Source organism: Triplophysa rosa, linkage group LG3 (genome assembly GCF_024868665.1).
Source record: "Triplophysa rosa linkage group LG3, Trosa_1v2, whole genome shotgun sequence".
Lineage (NCBI taxonomy): Eukaryota > Metazoa > Chordata > Actinopteri > Cypriniformes > Nemacheilidae > Triplophysa > Triplophysa rosa.
The window spans coordinates 2,320,640-2,346,425 of record NC_079892.1 but is presented as its reverse complement, the minus strand read 5'-3'; the positions used below and the strand labels follow the sequence as shown (position 1 = coordinate 2,346,425).

Here is a 25,786-nt window from a genome sequence, read left to right as displayed (position 1 = left end):
TGTGAGATGCTCATGAAGACAATTTCTCTGTTTCTTGACTCCGTATTTTACTCTGGTTGAATTCATGTGGTTTCCGAGGCTGGTCTGAATCTCTTCTCATCCATGTGTGAGATTCAGAGGTGCGAATAGCAGGTTTGAAAACACCTGTCAAAGAGAACAGGTGTGTGTGTGTGTGTGTGTGTGTGTGTGTGTGTGTGTGTGCGTGTGCGTGTGCGTGTGCGTGTGCGTGTGTGTGTGCGTGTGCGTGTGCGTGTGCGTGTGCGTGTGCGTGTGAGTGTTTGTAAATCTGATGAGACAGACAGAATTCTGACTCCGAGGAACAGTGATGTGATCATTTTAATCTTAAAAAAAGAACTTTGTTATTGTTATGGCATCTTTCATGAGCTCATGAACGTCTGTTTCATCTGCTTTCAGGTTCTAAAGAAAGACAGAAGATCAGATCGAGGATAGATCAGATCAGATCTGCTCTGGTGAGTTTGAACCCATCAGACTTTTTGAATTGTGCCAGTGTGACATGATTTCTGTCAAAATATCATCCTGTTTTATTCCTCTTGGGGGAAAATCTCTGTAATCTCCGAGACATTTGAGAGATTTCAGACATCTGGCCAGCTCATATTTGGCACAATTGCGTAATGCGTATGCCGATTTTTATCCGGGTTATGAATGCACAGCACTGTTTGGGTGTTTATGGATGCACAAATACAGCATGATGTTGGCGTAAGATGCTCCGGGTATATTTCACATCTGAACTGTGATTATGTAACTGTGTTTGCTGTAAGTGAACATCACATCGCAATTTTCTCATCAGTTTTGTGACGGTTTTCTGTAGGCTTTTCTAGAAAGTTCTTGCATTTATTCATTTCGATGTTCCAAGGGAACATGATGCGTGTTGAAGTGATTCTGGTTTGAATAAAAAGACTTGTTAGGTAATTACATTTTTCTTGCCAGCAAAGACAGGAAGCTTTTGTGGTGCTAGTACGACACAGTGAAGAGTAGACGTGCACATTAGGTGTAATTGATGTTTTAGGTAATACTGTATTTTACTGTTGCCATGATGGAGAATGTAGTTTTATCACCTCATAAACCCGCTAAATGAGTCATATTCCTGTCAGTCTTTATTGAAGATTTTCATTAGCAGAACAGTCAACATTCATTGTTACCAACAATTACTGTCAATGCCAATTATTTACACAGAGATTAGACTTGTAGTCTAAAGAGATCAGATTTGTGTACAGATGTAGTCTACAGAGATCAGATTTTTGTGCTGCTGTAGTCTAAAGAGATCAGATTTGTGTACAGATGTAGTCTACAGAGATCAGATTTGTGCACAGATGTAGTCTACAGAGATCAGATTTGTGTACAGATGGAGTCTATAGAGATCAGATTTGTGCACAGATGTAGTCTACAGAGATCAGATTTGTGTACAGATGTAGTTTACTAGCATCAGACTTATGTACGGGTGTAGCCTAGGGGGATCAGATTTGTGTACAGATATGTCATTTGTTCCCTGTCACACTGGTATGTTTGTAGTCATAATATAGACATAAATATAATTCAATGTTAATCTTGACTTTTGCATAGATTTTGTGCTGTGCTCTTTGTTTAATCTTCTGTTGGTTCTGATATTAAACGTCTCTATCTGTGAGCAGCAGGTCACAGTCATATGGTGCAGAAGTGGGGGGTTCTCTGCAGGTGAGGAGCCAATAAGATTTAGCAGCAGGTCTGAGATCAGCGCTCACACGAGTGGCAGATGGTTGGGGAACACTGACCACAAGAACTCAACGTGTCTCATGTTCACAGCGGTGTTCACAACGATACTCTACCATACTGCACTTAGTATGCATACGGAGTCCGTTTTTTATTATGCATTTGTGAAAATTTGGCAAAATGTGCAGTATACAACCAGAGCACACAGTGTGGATTACTGTATCCCACAATGCACTTCACTTGGCCTTTGCTGTTATGCCGATTCCATTGTACTGTCAAGGGTGAGACTAGTTTACATTAAATATGCATAATCATAATAATAAAATGATTATTATTTCCACTGACATGAAGCTTTTAACTACACGTCTTACTGTGACATTGTAATAGTCTGTGGAAAGTCACTGTGTGCTGGGCATTCTGGGTGACCTGATTCTAGTAAAGTGGTGGAGCTGATCTATAGCCATGTTCCTGTTGACCTCTATTAACCACAGAGCAGGCACACCTCTTAAAAATACAGGCTTCAGTTAGATCCCAAAATCAGCTGACCAAAACCTGAATCCCAACAATTCATTTTAGGCTCTCCTTATGTATACTTGTTTATATATACTGTAACAATGATGCATTTGACAGCACTTATATCCAAAGTGGTTGACTGCGCATTCAATGTCTGCGGTGCATTCAATAAAACTGCTAATGCAATACCTCATCAATTTCTATGAATTCACTGATCACCACTTTATGTTTCACCTTTTTCTTTCTTTTGTCCTGAAGTAAACGGGCTCTGTTGGCACACAATTCTAGAATGGCATGTACAGTAAGATCCAGAAGGCAAGAAAGCAGATGTGTTTGTACTGGTTTGACTAAAAACAGCAGAGGGGAAGTTAGAAAGGTTCTTCCTCCTGGAGTGCCACCAAACATCCTGTGTGTTGAACTCGGTGAGATTTGAGTCAAAGAGAGACAAACGCACACACACACACACACACACACACACACACACACACACACACACACACACACACACACACACACTGGTTTATCATCTCCGTGGGGACAGTCCAAAGGCATAATGATTTTTATATTTTTTGCATTTTTATATTTTCAAAAAATATCGTTCTGTACGATTTATAAGCTTTTCTGCCCATGGGGACCTCAATTTTGGTCCCCACGGTGACACAAATCCCCATGTGTTGTGTTGGTGTGCATTCAGGTTTAGGTCCCCACCGGGATATAAAAATAAGGCCACACTCACACACACAACATTAAATCCTGTTGTAAATCTGAACGTCAGTAAATGTCCAGTGTGTTAGTGGTTTGTGTCAGTGATGTGTCAAGCTTTTCTGAACTGTCTGTTATCTTAATGGAAGGCTGAACGGGTCACTGGAAAACAGGACACGCATTAGAACGGGTCAGCACACTCGCCAGTCAACATATGAACTGGAACACATCCGATAAAGTCAATAGACAGACATGACAGTTTTAAAAACTCTTCTGTTTTTAAATATTTTCCCAATTAGTTTTCTGTATAAATGGTCTTTAAATATCTCTATTGGTTCCTGGTTAAGGCATATTGATGCATTTTAGATTTGAAAGAAATGTCTCGGAGATCTCTTTATAAAACATGTAGAACACACGTGATCGACTTGTGGTGTAACATATTTCAGATGAAATGTGTTTTTTTCTATGTGTGATTTCGAGCAGGCGGGCCGAGCCCTCCTCCATCCCCACACACACACGGAACGGGAGCAATTTGATTTTCTCACACTTTGAATGGGGTTTTGTTTGTAGCGGAGGCTCTGAGATTGGAGGGTCGTAGGTCTTTTGAGGGCGCTGAAGGGGAAATGATGTCTATTCACCTGCAGCATATGAATGAGGTGAAAAGAGGCCACAGAATGTCACCACCTCTTCTTTCTTAAATATTCTGCATCCCTTTCTCTCTCTGCGTTGTGCATGTATGTATGTCCGTATGTATGGGTATATGTGAAGAGTTTATTTCCAAAAGAGATTTTTTCAAAAAACATGTTTTTTTATTGTGCATTCCAATTAATGTCAATCACACTGCAGTCAGTTTGTTTTGGTTCAAGCCATTATAACAAAGAAATACAGCTAACTAACACACTAAAAACACGATAACATAATAAAAACATGACATTTTTTAAAAACAGAGTTATCTCATTTTGTAAACAAACTCTTCATAATGAGCTCTCTCTCTTTTTCCATATGCTCATGGAGTATCAGATCTGTGTGTGTGAACTTTCCTGACACGGTTACATGTGAGACACGAGAACTTGCCTTGACAATGTACCGTCTTTATTTGTCAGTCATTGCATTTCCTGGCAGAGGAGATCTACTGTTCTCGGAGCTGTGAGTGGGACGGGAGCGGCCCACCTCCAGGAAAACCTTTGAGACGAGCAGGTGGAGTTCAGTGTCTAAAGAGCTGCTTTCAGAGGTGGAGACTCAATGAAAGGGCGTCTGTCCCACATGCACCCCGCTGACCCCACCCGAACTCAAACGAGATAGAAAACTGGATTCAGTCCAGTATCTTGAGAGTTCAAGCGCCCACCAAAGTCACGGGGGGCTAAGTGAATACAGACAGGGTGTTCTTTAGTTGGTGCTGTTTGGTGGCTCAATTGGTAGAGCATTGCGTTAGCGGCAAACATGTTGTGGATTTGATTCCCAAGCATTTGAAATGTTATTTTTCATTTATTTTGGTCTGTTGAGGTGTAAATGTACTGATGGTTGAACAGTCAAATGTTGGCTGGGCTCAATAACAGCAGTACAATAGCAGGAGCTGAGCGGACAGTCAGCACATCGCAAAGCCACCAGAGAGCGAGAGGCTATTGATCCCTCAGAGATGTTTCTAGAGCACTGAATGAGCCGCCCAATGGCCTCTGAAAGAGCTGAGGTCACTGATTTCAGCAGCCTCCACATTAGACGGACATTAACATGACAATACAGCCCATTATTATATGTTAACTTTACTGCTTTGTTTGCGAACGATCGGTCCAAAGACACCCGTGTCATTGTGGAATGGTTTGTGTATTTGCCATGAATTCATTTCACGTGGAGAGTTCATCGTACCGTTTCAGTCCCTCCCGTATTTTTCTTCATTATGTTTGTTGTGTATCCAAGCATAGATAACAAATTCTTTAGATTTCTATCATTATATTTTAGTCTATTTGAATGGTTTTTTAAAGTACATTTATCAATTTAGCACTTTTAAGCAACTTACATTTGACATTTTGGCTACGATTGAAGAGTTTATTTACAGAAACAGATAACTCTGTTTTTACACATTTTTAAAAATCTTGTTTTTTAGGGATGCACGATAAATTATCGGCCATACCGATAAAATTAAAAATGACCATTTATCGGCTGGTACCGATATGGCCGATAATTTATCGTGCATCCCTAAAAAACAAGATTTTTACAAGATAATAAAATGTAGGCCGATATATTATAGCCGATAAATCCGTTCCTCTGGTTAAACGTCTTCAGCTGCACGCTGCTCACAGTTAAAGTACAGTCCAGTACTGTCTTTCTGTCCTCATCATTCACTTACTGCTTTTAGCAAAACATTGTTGATGTAGGTACAGTATGTAGATGTAGAATTTATGAATGTGTAAATAATAGGAACAAAAGCATATTGTTTGAATCAGACTGCTGTCTGAATGCTTTCTGTCTTGAGACCTGTTAGACACGTGGCTATTAAGAACATTTTTCTGGGTTGCTCTGGAAGAACATCTATTATTTGTTTATTAAATAAAAAATATACCAGAAAAGTTTGAAGGTTAAAGAATCGTTAAGTAGTGTAAAGTAGGCTTAGTACATGATTTTCAGGGGGAAAAAAGAACTAATGGTTACCTTGTTTTCTGCAGTGCAATGTTTTCAAATAAAAGCAGTTGTCCACTTTTTGCCTTTTCAGTCTTATGGAATTTTATATTAATAATAGTAGATACCGTGGTATATCGGCCATATATCGGTTATCGGCTTCCAATATTAAAGAATTATCGGTTATCGGCCAAAATTTACATATCGGTGAATCCCTAATGTTTTTTTATTGTGCACTCCAAGTAATATCAATCAAACTACAGTTTTGATTAAGTAATAATAACTAACAAAAAAATACAGGTACAGGTAAAACATAACATAATAAAAACATGATTTTTGAACATTTTTAAAAACTGTTAGAGTTATCTCCTTTTTCAAATAGAAACAGACTTTAAAAGAATATGTTTATGAGTAGAAAAAGTAGGCATTTATAAATGTTTCACGTGGTCTCTAAATGAATATGAGCTAATAAAAGCTGCGTTGGTACTCATTCTAAATTGAAATTGAAAAACCTGTTTTGAAAAATGTATTAAAAGTAGTTCAAATGTTGCGTGACACCACATGACGGATGCATGTTGTTTTGTCTGTTGTTTTTTTTTGCTTATTGGAAAGGTCAACACTATGCAGGAAACCGATTTCTGAAAGAGCTATGTCGGCATGGAAACAGCCATGTGATGGAGGTGTCAGAAGTGAGTGTGTGATTTATCACATGCTGGCATGACACATGAATGTTTGATTCAATGCGTTCACTCAGAGTAAAACGGGTTTAGAGGAGATTCAACACAGGCCATGTGTGTCTGCTTTGTGTTTGAATGTGGATTTTTTTCCAGAAAACAATAGCAGCATTACTGAGTTTGTCTGAAGCCCCCCCGTCATCATCATCTGTGTGTGAAGGATATTTCTCACACACACAGATCCGTGTGTTTCAGTCTACAGGGTCACGAGCGGTCCTTCATCTCATTTTAATGAGTTTTAAACTGATTCCAGACCTGTAATCCTGTCTTTGATGTGTTTGTTTTGGGGTCAGGCGAAGGTCTCATCTGCTTTTAACACGGTCTGTCCGCAGTCTCGCCTCAGACGTTTTCCTCTGCTCGGCTTTTCATTTGGATTGTGCACAGAAAGCAAAAACAAATGTAGAATTGGTAGCTCAATTTGTATTTTTGTAACATTTGTGGGCTCAATTCCCAGGGAAACACATACTGATACATGTAATAACCTGTACGTCACTATGGATAAAAGCATCTGCCAAATGCATGAATATGTGAAAACAATCTGTACAACTTGTTTGATTTAGTAAGTTAGATCTTGTTATGTGGTTTCAGTAATTGTGGTGTAGCTTCTTGGAGAGGCGAGTTTTTGCATGTTAATGAGCCGTCGCTCCTTTAAGACGTGCCAGACATTAGCATCTCAGTGGACGAGCATCTGAAAGCAGGAATGTCTGTGGACGGCGTGTTTGTTAATATGAATGTAAGAAAAGAGGAGAATGTTAATGGGTTCGGAGCGAGCCGAGTTCACAAGAGACTGAGACACGTTGCATAAACATTTGCATTCCATCGTCTAGGAAAACAATGTAAAGTAGCAGAACGACAGAAGTGCCCTTGAGTGACAGCGTCAGTGAGTGAACAGGCCAGATACAAAATGGTAAATTGGTAAGAAAGAGCTAAGAAGGGATTTGTAAAAGTAAGAAGTGTACATTTGTTTTATTCGAAATGACATGCGTTGATAAATCTACAATAATATTATTAAAATATTATTAAAACATGTAGAGAGTATATGATGTGCTACGATGTTTAACCAGCGGTTGCTTTTACCCTGAAGAATACGGCAGCGGTCTCACATGAAACGTTTGGGTTTGCAAGTATAATGTGTGCGGATGAAAGTGATCCATGAAGGTTATTGAATATTTACATTTATAATGTGTCTGAGACAAAACATCACAAACTAATTTAACACAAAACCCTGTAAAATGGTTTCACGAGTGCCGTTTAATCTCCTGAAATACATTAATCCTCTTGAAACAAAATGTTTTAAGTTTGAAATACCACAGGACTTGTGTATTTTGTTTTATAGGCTTTAGTCTTGTTATTTAAATCGCATTACAGTTATGAACCATCATTTACAACTTTGCATTGACATTTTTATCCAATCCATCTCAACAATGTTTTTGTTAATGTGGCAAGATAAAGATGCATTGAACATAGTCACAAACAACATTAATGTTGCCTGATATGACTTCCAGCGCTTGTGAAAACATCACACATTTTTAGTGTTTTCAGACAATTACCCTGCGGTTTTGTGTGTTTGACGTCATTTTCAGCCCTCGCTCTGAATGTTTCGTTGTCTGTGTAATACCAAAATGCTTCAGACATTTGTGTACAGCCTGAAACAAAGAAACATAGAGACTTTATCACCGTCTCGGCATGATGTAGGGCACAGATGAATCAGAACGGATCGTCCAGGACACGCTGTGAGACTTAATGAGCTGATGCCTCATTGACTGTAAGAGTCGGACCGCATTTGAATTCAAATTAGATCATGATGTCGTTTATAACAAGTACGTTTATCCATCCAGAGCCACTTACAACTTAACATTTTGTCAAATCTTCACAACCTCAGGTTACTGTACTGTACGTCATTCAGTTCGATAGTGTCTGTAAGAGATAAAAAAGGTGTTTGTTTACGTATGCATACAGATACAGAGCTCATGATGAAAACATTTTTGATTCGCTGTTCCTGTGTTTGATCATGACCGCAGGCCTGCGATTCACACGAGCGCTCCCCAGACGTGATCTGAACCCGCCGTAAATGACCAACCGCTACTAATGTAATGTCCCAGAGGGCAGAGAGCGAGACCGACGATCTGTCGTGCCCTGCGGGGTCGTGATGTCATCAGACAGACTGACGAATAATCAACAGCACAGGATATGAAATCTCTCTCTCTCTTTCTGTGTTTGTTTTATGATGTCACTTAGTCTAGTTTGTGGCTATTATTCGTAGTCCAGGGTCCACTTGTTTTATCCTTTCATACATTTAAATCCATACAATAAACCAATGTGTGATCACAGTTTGTAAAGCGCGTGTGTGTTTCTCTTTTTCTGCGTCTCTCTCAGTGTTGGATGCGTTTGCGTGATCGCGGTTGAAGGCGGGACTCGACTCACTGGAGAGGCGGTTCATTGGTCCCACGCTCATCATGGACGGGCCGAGCGACGGCCGTTTCGCCCTGTTGTTGATGTTCCTGTGTCGTGTGATCGCAGCACTGGAGGTCCCTCTCGACCGTACGTATCTCTTAAAATCCCTGCGCCACTAACTGAACTGCGTTCGTATTGATTGTACGCATCATTCGCATATTCATGTGTCAAATACATCTCTAAGGTGCGCAATTAAATAGCAGTTTCAAAGACAATTTCACGCAGTGGTTTACTGTAATAAACAGTAATGCTGCTGTCTTCATGAGAGAGTAAACTGCTGTTGAACATGCGTGTGTGCGTGTGTGTTTAGTGCAAATGCTGATGGGACGGAATGAGTTTCGCTGACTCTGTCCAATTACAATCGCTTGAGAGAGACGCACAGGATTGATCTGCGTGTGTATGTGTGTTTACAATACAAACAAACACAGAACCGCTGTTTCTCAACCAGAGGCCGATGGACATGAGGAGGCCACAAGAAACTTCTAAGGAGGATTTAAGATGATGTAAAATGCTTAAAAATAACAAGTATTAAAATAAGTTAAAAGACCAACAATCAAGACATTTCTTTAGTGTTATCATAGTTTATAGCTATGCTAAGCTCTAGAATATCTTATTGATAATTGTAAATGGGACTGAAGGTTGCGATCTATTGTATTATGCTCAGTTATTATTTTTTTAATAAATCTTCATTCTGTTGTTTTAATGTGGGTGCTGTTCATAAACACAATCACAGATGTCAGCAGGTAGCTCGTGTTATTTATTAATGATATTTTCTTGCGTATGTCTGTGTGCTTTTGTCTCTGTTCTGATGGGGATTTAAGCTAAACTTCTGGAAAAATGTAAGTTTCCGCACATCTGCTGTAGTTTTATGAAGTTTGCCGTGAATCTGCAGTGGTTGCGTTTGCATGACGTTCGCACGAAATGTTTTTTTATTTGTGTGTGTTGGTCATGCTTTGTAGAGTGTATATTTTTTTGTAAGCGATTTTTTTACAACCCAACATTGTGCTACATACATTAAAGCCAGAGAACCGTTCAGGCATGGAATCATAAGTTAAGTCAATGTATTTTTTTTATTCTGAAAGCCTGCATGCAAACGGTCCCTGTGTTGTAGGTGAACCCGCACCTGTCTGTTTTTGTTGCGAGGAGCGTGTTTAACTCCTGTGTCATGTGACCACAGTGCCGCAGCCTCCCACCATCACCCATCAGTCTCCAAAAGATTTCATCATAGATCCACGGGAGAATGTCATCATCCACTGTGAGGCCAAAGGCAAACCTCATCCCAGGTGAGATCATTTTTACTGTATAGAGTTTTAAAGATGTATGAGCGTAAAATAACGAATATCATGTTCCCCCAGATTCTCATGGACTAGGAATGGGACTCATTTCGACATCGATAAAGACCCCAAAGTCATCATGAAGCCTCATTCTGGAACGCTCGTGATTGACATCAGCGGAGGAGAGAAAGCTGAGGCGTACGAGGGCGTTTATCAGTGTACCGCTCGGAACGAGCTCGGAACCGCCGTCTCCAACAACATCATCATCCGGCAGTCCAGTACGTGACCGTCTGAACTCTCGTCCAATGATGGGACGTCACACATTAGCTCATTTTTCACCATAACAACCATTATTATTGTTTCATTGTCACTGTTTTTGTGTTCACAAGACTTGTTCAGCATAATCATGGATCTAATTTTGAAAGGTAAATGTGATTTTGTCTGTAATGCATGTGACGGCCCACCGGACCCTCCAGGAGACTGACCCTCAGAGTGTTTTAGATCTCATTCTCCGCTTCATTTTCCTGCATCATCACCTCAGTGTTGTCATCACGATTGTAACGTTATCACATCGGAATGATTCCGTTGTGTTTCCCGCAGGATCACCGCTGTGGTCCAAAGAGAGAATGAATCCAATCATCGCACAGGAAGGACAGTCATTGGTTCTCCCCTGCCGGCCCCCCGCTGGACTCCCCCCACCCATCATATTCTGGATGGACAACAGTAAGAATCTAATCTGAGACTTTCTTTAGTGACTTTAAATCTGTTTTGAGTAGCACACCGCAGCTGTGAATGAGACACGTTCGTCTCTGTCTCTCCAGATTTCCAGCGACTGCCTCAGAGTCGGAGAGTTTCTCAGGGCCTGAACGGAGACCTCTACTTCTCCAGCGTCCAGACAGAAGATTCCAGAAACGACTACATCTGCTACGCTCGATTCCCGCACACGCAGACCATCCAGCAGAAGCAGCCCATCAGCGTCCGCGTGTTGAACAGTAAGTGTCTCCTGTGGGAGATTGACGCAGATCAGTGGGACGTCTGTTTCCTGTAGTTATGGGTCTAACCGCAGATCTGAGCCTGAATGAACGCCATTGTTCAGAGACGATTTGAGTGTCCATTCATCATTTAAACGTCTGCCCGAACAACGAAAGCTCTTCAGTCGAACATCATTCGACTCAGAAATGTCACGGTTGCAGCCGTGTGAAACTGTCTGTCTCGGCCCTTCTTTCGTTTTGAGTTTTCTTTCTAAGCCAATCACATTCCACATAGACGTCAGATGATATTTTACGTTCATTTCAGTTTGATTTGATTTGTTGTTTTGTTGTGTTTCAGTGGATTCAATCAATGACACAATGGAAGCTTATTTCAATGAAACAGATTTGTTTGGTGGTGAGTGATGGCGCCCCCTAGTGACTGACCCCCCCTTCTATAAAATAACCAACCAGTTTTACCAAACACCCAATCAAATCTAACCTCAACTTTACCCCTAAACTTCTTTCACCCTACACACACAAATGATTCTTGTGTATTGAGTTCTCAATACGAGTTTCTTGTTTTCTTGATTAATGGGAATTAGTCGGAATTAATCGCATCTCTCTACTGCATGTTTCTTTTGTCAAAGATTATGTCTTACAATTAAATTGTTTTCTTTCTTGTCAAGACTATTAAAGGTTTTAACTAAATGATAAAAAATTGATTTTATAATCTAAAAGTATTCTACAATTAAACAGGTTTAAATGTTTAGAATATCGAGGAACATCTTCATCCTCTCACCACTGACTCTTCTCATCTCATTCTGCCTAAACTCATCTCAGTTCATCTTCATGTGTTAATTCTTCTCTATTCGAATCTTTTAATTTGTAAGTTATTTGAACATTTATCCACGCACAACACTATTACATCGCAACAAATATTTTTAACTAGGGATGTCAAACGATGAATCGCGATTAATTGCATCCAGAATAGGGACTGCAGATGAAAAGTAGTTATTGTTACTAATTCTGGCATATTTTCATGGTGTATTTTTATACAACAATGTTCATGAATATGCATGGTCCCTATTAAATAAATCAATAAATAAAAAATCAATAAATAAAAGTTTGTGTTTACATAATATGTGTCTGTGAACTGTGCATATTTATTTTGTATTTATAAACACACATACATGTATATATATTTAGGAAATATTTACGTGCAATAATTTAATTAAATTAATTTCATTTTTTTTGTTTTCTTAAATATATGCACAGAACACAGACATATATTAGGTAAACACGACATTTTTTCTGGAAGCGATTAATCACTTGACAGTCCTAAAATTAGTGCCCAAATAAAGCTTTATACATTGGCTGTTGCTAGGAGACATTGACATAATTCTTTTTGGATTGAGAATGTTCTGAACCCTGATTAATTCAGTTCATTTTAAAAATAAAGTTCTGCTGCCCTTTTAATTGTGAGAGCCGCAAGATTGTCCAGTTGTGCGGCACGAGTGTATACGAGCGACCAAAGTCATCAGGGTCTTAATCATCTTTTCATTTCAGAAAAAGCTGGCGAGGAGAGAGCGCCCACGTTTATGGTACCGACCGAGCCTGTCAGTTCTAAACTGGTTCTGAGAGGAGATGTTTTAGAGATGGAGTGTATCGCAGACGGCCTGTGAGTTTCACCCGTGTGGCTTCATCACATCATGAATATTAACCGTGTTGTGATTGATGTGTCATGAGATTTTCTAATCTCTCATTCAGCCCCACTCCTGACATCTCGTGGAATAAAGTCAGCGGTGAGATACCGAGCATGCGTGGCTCCTTCCCTAACTACCATAAGACTCTGAGGATAAAAGAGGTTTCAGAGGCGGACGCTGGAGAATATCGCTGCACTGCCTCCAACCGGCACGGAACGGTCCATCACACCATCAGAGTGACTGTCAAAGGTGAAAAACATCTCACAATGTATCTCACTCCTCCTGATCTTTAGTTTTGATTCTTGAACGCAGAGCAAAACTCGAATCTAATGCCACACACCGTCATTATTAATATTCATATGAACTTGTTATCATCCCAGCTGCTCCGTACTGGATCAGTGCTCCCAGGAATCTGGTTCTAGCTCCCGTGGAGACGGGCGTGATCACCTGCCGGGCGGGAGGTCACCCCAAACCCACCATCAGCTGGTCCATGAACGGAGTCCCGATAGAGAGTAAGAGACCGTCTCCACATCAGAATCATCACAAAATATAGTGTGACTGCTGATAGGTCTGCTTCGCACACACTACATTCGCATTGTTTCACGTGACAGATGCTCCTACAGATCCCAGCAGGACAGTGGAAGACGACACCATCATATTTTCAGAGGTTCAGACTGGTTCCAGTGCCGTTTACCAGTGTAACGCGTCTAATGAATATGGATATTTACTGTCCAATGCCTTCATCAATGTACTGGGTGAGTAAAACACACACATCACTAAACCTACAATTTACCTTTCGAAATAAACTTTTGACATAAATCACATTTTGCACAGTGATATGGTATATGGTGTTGTTATCGACATCCGTGTGTTTGTGTTTCAGCGGAGCCTCCCAGAGTTCTGACCACACCAAATAAAGTTTACCAGGTCATCATAAACAAACCTGCGCTGCTGAAGTGTGCGACGTTAGGCTCTCCGATCCCAGCGGTCACATGGTAAGACTGTGTCTGTTTGTGCCTGTCTGACAGTATTAGTGTAGCGGTGAACGCCGATAGTTATCATTGGTGTTTGTGGCAGGTTTAAAGAAAGCCGCTCCAGCACTTTAGAAGGCGACCCCTATGTGTTCCACAAAAACGGAGCTCTGGAGATCCACGTGTCTCAGAAACAGAACAGTGGAAAGTACACCTGCGTCGCCAGAAACTCGCTCGGCATCTCAGAGAACCACGTGTACCTGGAGGTCAAAGGTGAGAGACTCGTTCTGTTGTTCAGGGTTGGTGATGTTCGCGGATGTTTTTGTTGTGCTGTGTTGACGGTATTTTAGTGCATTTGATAGCCTTGTGTATTTATCTTTATGGCTCCAGGTATCCCAGCACGCATCATGTTAAAAGGCTTTAGCTCTTAGCTTGCATGTTTTTCACTTTCTAAAGGAGATCCACTGCAGTTAAGTGTGTCTGTGTGAAGCACAACATCCGGTATTGAGACCATTAACAGAAGAAATCACATCAGCTCAGTCTCGGCTCATCGGCACTATAACAGATGCAGTTTATTGCATGAGGACCGACTGCTTTTTTGTTACACTGAAATCTGCAAGTTGGCAGTTTCTGCCCTTTTCTGTCCTTTTCTGTCTGTGTTTTGAAGATGCAAACGAACAAAATGTCCTCTCAGACACCAAGAGCAATTCAAGAACAGCATCAGGATGAAAAACTCTTTTGTCACATTGTCACATCGTTTCAATCAAACGAGTCAACGTGTCTTTTTTCATTAATACGTTTTTGAAACTAAAATCTTGAGTTTTGTGCTTCTTTCAGAGCCCACGCGAATCCTGAGACCACCAGAGTACAGAGTGGTCCAGCGGAACCGAGACGTTGTGTTTGGGTGTAAAGTAAGACACGACCCGTCTCTCGTGCCCACCGTGACGTGGCTGAAGGACAACGGAGAGCTTCCTGACGACGAGAGGCGAGGACATAGTTTGCATAAAGAAAAAAGCCAATTTATTAAGCAGATTCCTCGCAGATTTCTCATTTTCGTGTGTCTGGTTTCAGGTTCCGAGTGGATTCAGACAGTCTGACCATTACAGATGTGACAGAGGAGGACGCTGGTCAGTACACGTGTATCGTGAACACCACGCTGGACGAGGATTCGGCCAGCGCTCTCCTCACTGTGGTCGGTGAGTGTCACAGGAAATCAAACCAGATTTGACCGCCGAAAGCGTCAAAGACAGAAAGATTTTGGTTTCTAGATTTTAAAAAATCTGATTGGTCAGAAATCCTGCTATACACACATTAATTATTAAATATTAAACATCAGATGTGTTCTGATTGGCTGTGATTGTGTTTCATCACATAGCATTAAACTTTCAAGGAGAGAAAATAGATTGTTTTCCATAATGCACATTACTGTAAAGCTAAATATATCGACTTAAATACAAGAGTGATGTCGTCTGTAAACTAACACTTCCTCCTCACTCCCTCTGACCCCGCCCACTCAGAGACCACACCCACCCCTGCTGTAATCTCCGGTAAACACATAACACAACGCTTCCCATAATGCCGTGGGCTCGTGTGTGTTTGTAATGAGTCGAGCATGCTGATGTGTAATCGTATTTATTTTGTATGAATATGAGTTTGATTCTGGCTGAATGTTTTTTTTTAAATGACCAGCGTTTGTTCAGTTCCATTTTCATCTAGTTTTGAATCTTTTTATTTGTTTCCAGAGAAGGTAACACGATTTACAGGAACGTCTCATTTCATGTCTGTCCTCATGCAGCGCAGATGTGTTTTAGTCGGTGTTGAACTGCATGAATCATCATGTGAATGTCGAATCTATTTAAGTTCGCTCAGTCCGCTCATGTGTCAGTTTAATGCACGCGGCATTGTCTTGACGTTTGGTCTGTTATGACATAAAGCCATTGAATGATGACGTGTGACTCCTCAGAGCAGCCAGATGCGCCCACCGATCTAGAACTGACGGATCCGGAAGCCAGAAGCGTGCAGTTGACGTGGACGCCCGGAGACGACCACAACAGCCCCATCACGAGTACGTCACCTCTCTCACATGCCGGTTTTATCAGTCGGAGTTGAGTAAGATACTTTACATTCTATAATCACAATATGTGTGTATCCGTCTCGTTTCCAGAGTTTCTGATTCAGTATGAAGATGGTCTTCATCACGCCGGAGTGTGGCACAATCTCACTGAGGTTCCTGGGATGAAGACCACCGCTCATCTGAAACTCTCGCCGTACGTCCACTACACTTTCAGAGTGCTGGCGCTCAATAGCGTGGGTTACAGCCAGCCCAGCGAGACCACTCGACAATACAAAACCAACCCCGCAGGTTCGGACCAGCACATACACATACAAACACGCTTGCGTACACATTGAGTCTTTGATGGTGGTTGTGTTGTTCGGACCCTTAAGCTCCTGATGAGAACCCCAGTGATGTCAGAGCCATGGGCACGGAACACAACAATCTGGTCATATCATGGAAGGTAAGACAGGAACTAACTGCATTAAGTTTTGTCAACAACAAACATACAAATGGCAAGCATTTCCTCCTTTTAATATCCACAATTCTGCGTTTCTCAGCCCCTGACGCCTCTACAGTCCAACGGTCCTGGACTCAAATATAAAGTCATGTGGCGTCAAGAGGACGCCGAGACAGAGTGGACATCCGTCGCCGTGGCCAACGTCACCAAATTTGTGGTGTCGGGGACGCCCACTTTCGTCCCCTACGAGGTGAAGGTTCAGGCTCTGAATGCTGTGGATCACGGACCCAAACCTGCCGTTGTTATCGGATATTCAGGCGAGGACTGTAAGTCACACCTTAAAATGACCCTTTGGCTTAAACAAGCTGGACGTCTAGCAGAATTGCTCATTCCCAGAATGCATTTGTGCAGTTCCTTCAGCAGCGCCGGATAACGTCCAGGTTAACGTGGTGAACAGCACGCTGGCAGAGATCCACTGGAAGGCGGTTCCTCCTAAATCTGTGCGAGGCCGACTTCAGGGCTACAAAGTAAGTATCACACGACAAACTGTGACACGTGTGTGACACATCAGAAGAGCGGCCTTTGATTTCAATCCTGTTTTTAGATTCATTACCGTTGTGAGAGGAGTCTACACAGACACAACTCTCATCACAACGACCAGAAGATCGAGATCTTCAGTCCCAATAAAACCAGAGGAAGACTGCCCCACCTGCACCCGCACAGCGTCTACAGTCTTTACGTGTCGGCGTTTAACGGGCGAGGAGAGGGTCCCGCCGCCTCTGTCCAGCGCTTTGAGACCCCCGAGGACGGTAAGTGCCTTCAGTGATGTCTTCAGTCCGTTTTATATCTGTTTACATTTGCTGCATGCACATTTCCATAAAATCTCATGAACTATGGAAGTGTTGAGTAAATCCTGTCTCTTCTCCAGTTCCTGGTTTTCCGTCATTCTTCCGGGTGGTGGGTTCAGATTTGGAATCGCTCACGTTGGAGTGGGGTCCACCTCACCATAGGAACGGACATCTTATGGGATACTCGCTCAAATATCAGACAGGTGCGACCGAGTCACATGTGTTCTGTTTGAGAAGTTCAAGAACAAGTTAAGCTCCTCCCACACTGATGTGTGTTCCTGAAATGATATTTAGTCTTAATTTTTGTTTTATTTTAACTGCCTAAACCAAATTTGTATCTATGCACCAAACAAAAGCCTCTCTTGATAGTTTTGGAAGGATGCACATGCTATATAGTTCATGAAGAAATGACGGATCATTGGTCAAAGTAACAAGACCCCGCCCATCTTCCCATTGCAGTGAATAGCAGCAACGATTTGGGCGTGTTGGAGGAGCTGGACCTCCCGTCCAATCACAGCAGCGTAACTCTGCACAACCTCAAACACAGCACACGCTACAAGTTTTACTTCAGTGCAAAGACCCTGAAGGGCTCCGGACCGGCTCTTACCGAGGAAGCCGTCACCATTGTGCATAAAGGTACGTGTTTGCCTACTAATGAGTGAACACGAGTGTGTTCTTCTGCTGGATTCGAAATGAAGCGTTCGCTGACTGTGGACAGTAAAGCGTTCTAGAATCACGAATCTGGTTCAAAACATCATGTTTGATGTCCTTGATGTGTGTGCTGTTTTTAAAGTCAGTTTTCAGGAATACTTCCCATCTCACCCCTGTTGGTGACCTTTGACCCGCTGTCTACTCTTCAGTCCTCCTGCATGCATATGTGTGTTTATGTGTGTCTTTGCGTGCGTGCGTGTTTGTTTTTTCCAGGAGCTCCAGCTTTTCCCCTCGTCCCCCTGAGCTCGCCGCGCTCCCCCCAGCACAAGGGTACAGACCGTAGAGACACCAGTAGCCCCTAACTGTGCTAATCTGATCACCCATCAGAGCCCACCTCACACCCCTCACCGCTTTCATTTCATGTCAATGTGTCAGTACGAGTACCAAACACGGCGCAGACCTTCATCCTGTTCTCTTTCGGATTCTCATTTGGTTGAACGTTCAGGGTCCATAAACAGCTCAGATGTACACGTGCATGACCTTTGACCTGTTTTATATTAACCTTCATACCTCAGTATGAAGTATGAAGTTCAAAGGTCATTCCGACGTGACCCGTGTTGGTCGACGGCGTGGGTTTGATGTGTTCTCTCTCCTGTGTGTGCTCAGCGCTGCCGGCCGCTCCTGCGTTTGGGAACGTTAGCTCGTCTCTGAGCGAGGATGGACCGCTAATCAGTTGGGAGTACTGGGGCCCAGAAAACCATCTTTATGTTGAATATATTATAGACAACAGTAAGACTTCATGCATGTTTGTTGTGTTGTGGATTGTGGTGGACATGTTTTAGTGTCCCAGAAGTCATAGAAAGACATACTTAAATATACCCAAAACATCAGACGGATGAATAATCTCCTGCATCACACTAATACTGAACGACTCATGATTCATACTGTTAACACCTCATGCACCCCAGTGAACAGACCAGCAGAACAGTAACTGGTCAATCGGATGAGAGCTGTATGCCGGTCTCTTCACCGAAGGATCATAGCAGTGTAGATTCAGTCCAGCGCTGTTGTGCGAGATTTAACCTTCAGATTCTTGAACAGTCGTACTCATCTAACTTGCATGACGAAACTAGGATGTAGTTCATCTAGATACCACGGGATGTTGAACTGTTTCCTCTGTTGCCGGAAACCCCTCAGGTGAAGAAGACTGGCACAAAGAGAAGGTGAACGGATCTCACTCTCATGTTCTCAAGGGTTTGAAAGAAGGTTTGGCCTACAAGGTGCGTGTGGTGGCCAGAGATCATGACAACCGAACGCTCCATCACTCTGAAGAGCTGTTGGTTAAGGTCCCAGGTGAGGCATCACGTCAGCCTCGACCCCAAGGCCTTGTGGGAAATGTGACAGTTGTGCATGATGGTCGTGTGATCGTGATGTCGTTGAAGCGATTGGCATGTGCAGTGTGGTTTTATGTAGATCTATAGCGGCTTGTTGGTGTGTGTCATGCATGCGCCGCATGAATCTGATGGATGTTGTTTTTTGGATTTAGCAGCATGACTATATCCTACTGTACGAGAGGAGTTTCTCTACTTGAGTTTTGAACATTTGCTTGATGTTTAAACACTGTAAAAAATGATGTGTTGACTTTACTTAAAATATACTGTATGTGCACCATTTTTGCATAATGGTTTTTAAGTAAATTCAACTTAAGGGGATTTTAAGACAAATATATGAGTTCACTTGACCTTCTTCACTTAAAAAATGATGTAGCACGAGTTCAATCCACGTACAGTGCTCATGTAGGCTGTACTTAAATATTTCATTCATTTACCTTAATGTTCATATAGCATAGTGCAGTGGTTCTCAAACTGGGGGCCGTGGACCCCTGGGAGGCCCCAAGGTGGATCCAGGGTGGCCACAGATTTTGTGGCATTATATGAAATATAGACATTTATCATACATTTGATATAATCAAACATCAGAAAAATAAGACAACCAACCAAAAGTATTGATGTCCCAGGATTGTATAACAGAATTAGTTTTTGGTTTAATTAAAATTATAAGTTTAAGATAATTAGTTTATATAAGGGGGGCCGCAAAGCGATGCACTCTACACAAAGGGGGCCGCACAATGGAAACGTTTGTGGCATAGTGAAGTATATTATTATAACACACGGTATTGAAATAATTGATGACTGATTTGATGTCAGTCATTGAATGATTCTCCACAGAAGCACACGACAAACTGCATTTCTGATGCATGTGTGTCTTCCTCATTGTGGTAAGAAATATGACGGGTTGAACAGGGTCTATGCTTACCAAAGCAAACACGAATCACCTGAATGGTAACTTCACAGAAACAATTATTCACAACAAAACAACATCAATAATACTAAATACATCTTAAATTTCATTATACATTTTATTAACATCTATATAAATGCCCCAAAAATGCTTATTTAAAAAAAAGCATGAATAATCTAACTTTTCAGGCACAGGGGCTTATGGGTATTCCTCACAGCATTTGTACTGATCATTTTAAGTTCATTGCGCTGGAAATGTATGTTAGGTTTACTTAATTTGAACTGTAATTTGCACAACTCAAATTTGTCCATTCACTTCATGCATACTCTTGAGCTTTTCCTGTAATTTATATTTTTGTGTTGCATGAACTAAGGATTTTAAGTTAAGCTAAAAATTTCAAAAATGTGTATATCTTTAAGTAGAAGCTACTTAACATAATACAATATGGTTGTTGAGACAACGAATCACTTTTTAGAGTGTAGGATTGAGCGGTTTCACATGTTAAAGCATTCGTTTGGATGTCATGTGATTATAAATTGTTGTTTATATGTGAAACTGACGACAGAGTGATTTCAGGATTCTGAGCCCTGAAAATCACACGTCTCCGACATAACTTCACTGCTAATGACCTTAAAATCTGAAATGTGTTTTTGTTTTGTTAATGCTGAGGATGGAGATGTTTGGTGTGTCTCACCGCGTCTCATCTTTCTCCTCAGCGATGGTGAGTCCTCAGGTGGACATTGCGACTCAGGGCTGGTTCATCGGTCTGATGTCTGCTATCGCTTTACTCATTCTCATCCTGCTCATCGTCTGCTTCATCAAGAGAAACAAAGGCGGGAAATATCCAGGTGAGAAAATCTTCACCGCGTAATAGGACAGTTCACCCAAAAATGAAAATTCTGTCATCGTTTACTCACCCTCGAGTTGTTCCAAATCTGTATAAATGTCTTTGTTCTGATGAACAGAGAGAAAGATATTTGGAAGAATACTTGTATCCGAACCATTCTTGGCTACCAAGTGGCCCCAGAACTGTTTGTTTTCCTACATTCTTCAAAATATCTTCTTTTGTGTTCACCAAAACAAAGAAACTTATGAAGATATTTTCCTACTATGCCAGTCAATGGTAGCCAAGAACTGTTTGGTTACAAGCATTCTTCCAAATATCTTTCTCTGTGTTCATCACAACAAAGACATTTGTACAGATTTGGAACAACTGGAAGGCGAGTAAACGATGATTTTTGGGCGAACTGTTCCTTTAAAGTCTCAAGTGTTTAAAAAATGTCCAAATGTCCATGCAACATTCTTCACTTCTGAGACGTCTTTCCTGTTCTGCTGATGGTATCAAGGCAGCTGGTTTTATTTGATTTAAAGTCCCATTTGTTCAAATCCTGATTGACAGAATCCAATCCCGCCCACATTATTTCCAGCTAAATATTCAGTTCTACCTGATCGTGCGAGATGACGTTCAATGTCCTGATGGTTGACGTTCGTTCCTTTGGTTTCTCTCAGTGAAGGAGAAAGAAGACGCTCACGGGGATCCTGAGATTCAGCCCATGAAGGACGACGATTTAACATTCGGCGAGTACAGGTGAGAGAACACTGACCTCTGACCCCAGCACACAGTGTCCTCAGGAGCAGTGACCCCCCCAAACTCAGTCTTCTGCTGTGGGATGAAGGTTCTGGGATTCATCACGCTGTTCTTCATGTGGCACGCAGTCGCTCTGCAGGGATACAGAATTATGTGCTTCCATACACACCGATCAGGTTTTAATGTGACATTCAGTTTTATAGACTATAAATTGTTGCCATCGATGGACTCTGAATATTTCCATCTGTAGCTAAAAGAACTGACTGTCTTTCTCTGTTTTAATTTCCTTATGCTGAATGGATTATTCAATGCTTATGCACATGTTAAATAAGCTTTAAATACGGATTCTTTTCATTATGCAGATATTCTAGGTATTGTATGATATTATGTGACGCTTCTGTAATTGAATATTTCTTCCGGCTTATATTCTGCACGCACAATAACATTCACGCACTTTACTTTTCTACAGCAATCCTGAACAGACTTTTATATTTTTCCCCAAGTCATAAAAATGCTGTTTTTTTTCTTTCATTTTGTACATGAATGCAAAATACAGATTTGATCTCTATACAGTCATGTCAAATGTTTATTTAGATGAGACATTCTTGTTAGAGCTCTTAATGATGTTCATAAATAACTCGGCCGTGTGTGAGTTTGTTTACAGTAATTCCTCCCCTCCACTGCCTGATAAAACAGATATAAGAAACTGTAATGATGGATGAGTAGATTGAGGTTGTGATGTTCCGGCAACTTCCCCAAGACACATCATGTCATTACCTAGACGCATCAAAAGAGCTGAACAACCTTCCAAAAACTAGATGCAATGATTTCCTGACTGTTTCATTCGGCCATCACGCGCACTCTTAAATCGCTAGCATCACTCAGAACGGCCCCACGAGGCTCCCGCAGGACCCGGCGGGGGTCATGATGCTGGCCGGGAGCTGTGTTGTTTTCCAGGGGCTGATGGTACTCCGATACACTTTCTCTTTCTCAGTATGACCTCCGCTGCTTGTTTTTTGTCTCGTGACGTTTGTGTCGCTCGGCTGCGGGTTCGGTAAGCAGGACGTTGCATGCGAGAGTCTGATTCATGGAGACAAACGCTGTCATATGGCTCATGAGAACTTCACAGCAGGAGCGCATTTCCATCTGACCGGTCATCGCTTCGACTCACTCCAATTTCATTTGTTCTATTTGCAGCTGATTGGCCTCATTTGGAACGAACGTCTGTGCAAATCTATCATGAAACATTCATGCAAGAAGTTCTGTGTAAATAGTTTGTATATCAGCTTGGATATGGATTATGTGCATTATTTTAACGGGACAGTTTCAGTAATGATTGAAATACACAGAGATTCTTCATGAATGAAGCTCAGCGTGTTGCACGTGTCATGAAGCTGCGCAGGTGTCTGCAGGTCATCGCTTGCGCTCCATCACGTCTCATCACATCTTCAGCCTTCAAAATATTTACATGGAAAATTTGACCTGGAATGACATACAGACATTTTTGTTATAAATATGCTTATATTCAGCATTACTTTACAAATGAATATTGAATATTTCATTTTAATATTGAATATGTATCAAAACTTGCATGTTTATTTAATGATGCAAGGCTCACTGTTCATGTGATGCTGGTATAGTCGGAGCCCTGCATGTTTCTCTCATCATCGTTTTATTTGTTGTTATTAGTTTGATGCCCATCATAACTTCACCTGTAACTCTTGCATGTGTTTTTGTTTATTATAGTGACGAGGACCATAAACCCTTAAAAGGGAGCCGAACACCGTCCAGTGGAACCGTGAAGCGAGACGATAGTGACGACAGTTTAGTTGACTACGGAGACTCTGGAGACACACAGTTCAACGAGGACGGCTCTTTTATAGGACAGTATAGCGGGAAGTCTGATCGGAGCGTGCTGCGCGGTCATGAGAGCTCAGAGCCGCCGTCTCCTGTTAATGCCATGAACTCGTTTGTGTAAGCGTGCCGCCCGTGAGATGGATTTGGTTATAAATATATGAATCGGATGTAGGCCAACCAACATTTAAGCTAAAAGCAGTTTCAGCCAATGCTAACGCAAACATAAATATATATGTACAGTATACATGCATGAAGAAAATATTCTATTATTGCAGATAGCACAGAGAAATAAGAACAAGAAATCAGGAAAAAAAGAATTTTCGAGTATTATATTGGTGTTACTGTACAGGCAGAATGCTCTACGAGCACATTCAGGACACTTGCCATTTTTATTGTGTGATTATAATAACTAGTATTATAGGGTTTTTTTCACAACAATTCTTAAAGATGCCCATTTTTGCCTTCTGTAGTGAAAATAAATTGTGTCAGAGATCCTGATAAATGTAGGCAGGTTTTACACCTGTCACCTGTAGCATGAACTGCAGACAGCATCATTCTGACCGTTTCCATAGCAACCCTAACCTGCTCGCATCAGACGTCTCGTGTGCTCCGCAGTGGTTGACGCTCTGAGGGGTTCTGTGCCTTTGCTGTGAAAATTACCCCAATCTAAATCCATCAGACGCTTTTCTCCCTGTAGGCAAAGTATGAGATTTAAATGAAAGATCTCAAATGAATTCTGCCAATTCAGTCCTGTTTCATGCTCAATTGTAGAAATGGGACTAAATGTCACCTGAGAATTTCACCCCAGAATAAACAGCAGAAATGAAATTGTCAAAATCCATTTTTTGAAGGACGGTTTTTACACCCACCCCTTACTTTAATCCTGTCCAGACATGACGATTTAAAAAACAAAACATCAGCATAAATTGAATCAAGTACAACAAACAATACCACCGTGTATAACTGCTTAAAATATAATCTCATATAATCCCTTTTTTGTCAGAGTAAAAGGATTTTGGTGGGCTAATTGTCATTAAATAACGCCACATCTTAATGCTACAGAAAAGATATAATTATGTATTATATTGAATTTTCTGTTTGATTTTAGGGTGAAATTTGACATGTACATGTTTTTGAGATTCTCTATAAATTGCCTGTGTAAACGTGTGTGTGAGAGAGATTATTTTTTCTTAACTTGCATCAAGTTTGAATTTCAAATGTAACTTTTTTGTGTAAAGATTTTGGTACCTTTGTAAATAAATGACGAGTTGGTTTGGCTTAAGGGCAGGAGGTTCAGTCGATATGCGTTTTATTGAATGGAAACCTGTGATTGTGTGTTGTGCTCATTTTCTATTTTGGTGTAATTATTGTTTATTTTGACGGTCATTTTATTCTCATATTTACAACAGTGTCTCTTGTGTTTTATTGACTTACGTGATTAAAGTCTGCAGGTTAATTGCAATACAATACTCATATACTAGGACTGTATATCTCTGCTATTTATGATCATTCTAGGATATTGCATTATATAATGCTACAGCTATTCGAAGATTTTCTCTTTGCAAATAGGTATTCTTAAAGGATTTTATACTCTCATTAACCACACAAGTGTTCAAGATTCAGGATTTACTAACTACATGAGTTGTTTCACTGGAAATGTTGGAGATTTCAGCCACTCTCAATATAATATTGATAATATTCAATAAATACATGAAATTATTATGTACATTTGTGTTTGCTCCTTCATTTCTTACCATCTGCCTGTTTCTTCCAAACCACATGAACTTAAAAAAAACTTTAAACACACACAGAGTTTATTCAATTATCAAGTATCGGATGTTTCTAAATTTCATCAGACGAAATAAAAACAAACACTAAAGTGCCCATGGCTTAAATTCACATGGATTAGAGCTCATATCATTTGCTCTTGAAAGAATGTTGAGAAATGTTATATTGGGTTTCTCTGATTCCTCATTGAAGACTGTTCTCTTCTGGGGAAAAACCTGAGAATACCGGGTCACTTTCTAAGGAGAAACATTTGAGAAGTAGGGATAAAGGTCTCCAACTGCTATCCATGAAAATGAGACATTAAAGTGATCTTATTCGTGTACGTGTGGGTGGGTGTGTAGGTTTATTTCTGGCATTGTCATATTTGCCACTCTAATGCAAATAGAGAGAGAGAGAGAAAACCTTCCGCCATCTGTCGAACACTTGCAGTGTGTGTTTGTGTATGTGTGAGTGTCTGTGAGGTCTCTGGCACAGAGATTCTGCCTACTGTTATTCAACCGTGACTCATTTTATCTGGGTTCCTCATCATTTATTATTGCACCACTTCAACACACAAACAACGCACCACACAGAACCAACAAATGTTTCAGCAAAAGAA

At 41.0% G+C, this 25,786-nt stretch overlaps 1 protein-coding gene across 14 annotated transcripts in view; it reads left to right on the top strand.

Moving 5' to 3' along the window:
* LOC130551661 (neuronal cell adhesion molecule-like) overlaps positions 1-25,120 on the top strand; it is a 44,613-nt gene extending 19,493 nt beyond the window's left edge. For 3 of the 14 annotated variants that reach the window (XM_057329457.1, XM_057329459.1, XM_057329458.1), the window contains exons 2-31: positions 415-470; positions 8,646-8,810; positions 9,545-9,562; positions 9,901-10,006; positions 10,079-10,275; positions 10,598-10,720; positions 10,819-10,989; positions 11,327-11,383; positions 12,535-12,646; positions 12,736-12,920; positions 13,052-13,183; positions 13,283-13,426; positions 13,555-13,666; positions 13,749-13,915; positions 14,480-14,627; positions 14,714-14,838; positions 15,160-15,189; positions 15,606-15,707; positions 15,807-16,004; positions 16,088-16,158; positions 16,256-16,481; positions 16,567-16,682; positions 16,760-16,964; positions 17,084-17,206; positions 17,463-17,639; positions 18,321-18,443; positions 18,852-19,007; positions 20,672-20,803; positions 21,465-21,543; positions 23,290-25,119. In XM_057329457.1, coding sequence (XP_057185440.1) covers positions 8,726-8,810; positions 9,545-9,562; positions 9,901-10,006; positions 10,079-10,275; positions 10,598-10,720; positions 10,819-10,989; positions 11,327-11,383; positions 12,535-12,646; positions 12,736-12,920; positions 13,052-13,183; positions 13,283-13,426; positions 13,555-13,666; positions 13,749-13,915; positions 14,480-14,627; positions 14,714-14,838; positions 15,160-15,189; positions 15,606-15,707; positions 15,807-16,004; positions 16,088-16,158; positions 16,256-16,481; positions 16,567-16,682; positions 16,760-16,964; positions 17,084-17,206; positions 17,463-17,639; positions 18,321-18,443; positions 18,852-19,007; positions 20,672-20,803; positions 21,465-21,543; positions 23,290-23,521 — 3,852 coding nt within the window. In that variant the 5' untranslated portion in view covers positions 415-470; positions 8,646-8,725 and the 3' untranslated portion in view covers positions 23,522-25,119. Of the gene's footprint in view, positions 1-303; positions 328-414; positions 471-8,645; positions 8,811-9,544; positions 9,563-9,900; positions 10,007-10,078; positions 10,276-10,597; positions 10,721-10,818; positions 10,990-11,326; positions 11,384-12,534; positions 12,647-12,735; positions 12,921-13,051; positions 13,184-13,282; positions 13,427-13,554; positions 13,667-13,748; positions 13,916-14,479; positions 14,628-14,713; positions 14,839-15,159; positions 15,190-15,605; positions 15,708-15,806; positions 16,005-16,087; positions 16,159-16,255; positions 16,482-16,566; positions 16,683-16,759; positions 16,965-17,083; positions 17,207-17,462; positions 17,640-17,927; positions 17,985-18,320; positions 18,444-18,851; positions 19,008-20,671; positions 20,804-21,464; positions 21,544-23,289 lie in introns of those variants that run through there. The other 11 variants (XM_057329460.1, XM_057329466.1, XM_057329463.1 and 8 more) reach the window with 11 other exon arrangements.
* Positions 25,121-25,786: the final 666 nt, after the last annotated feature.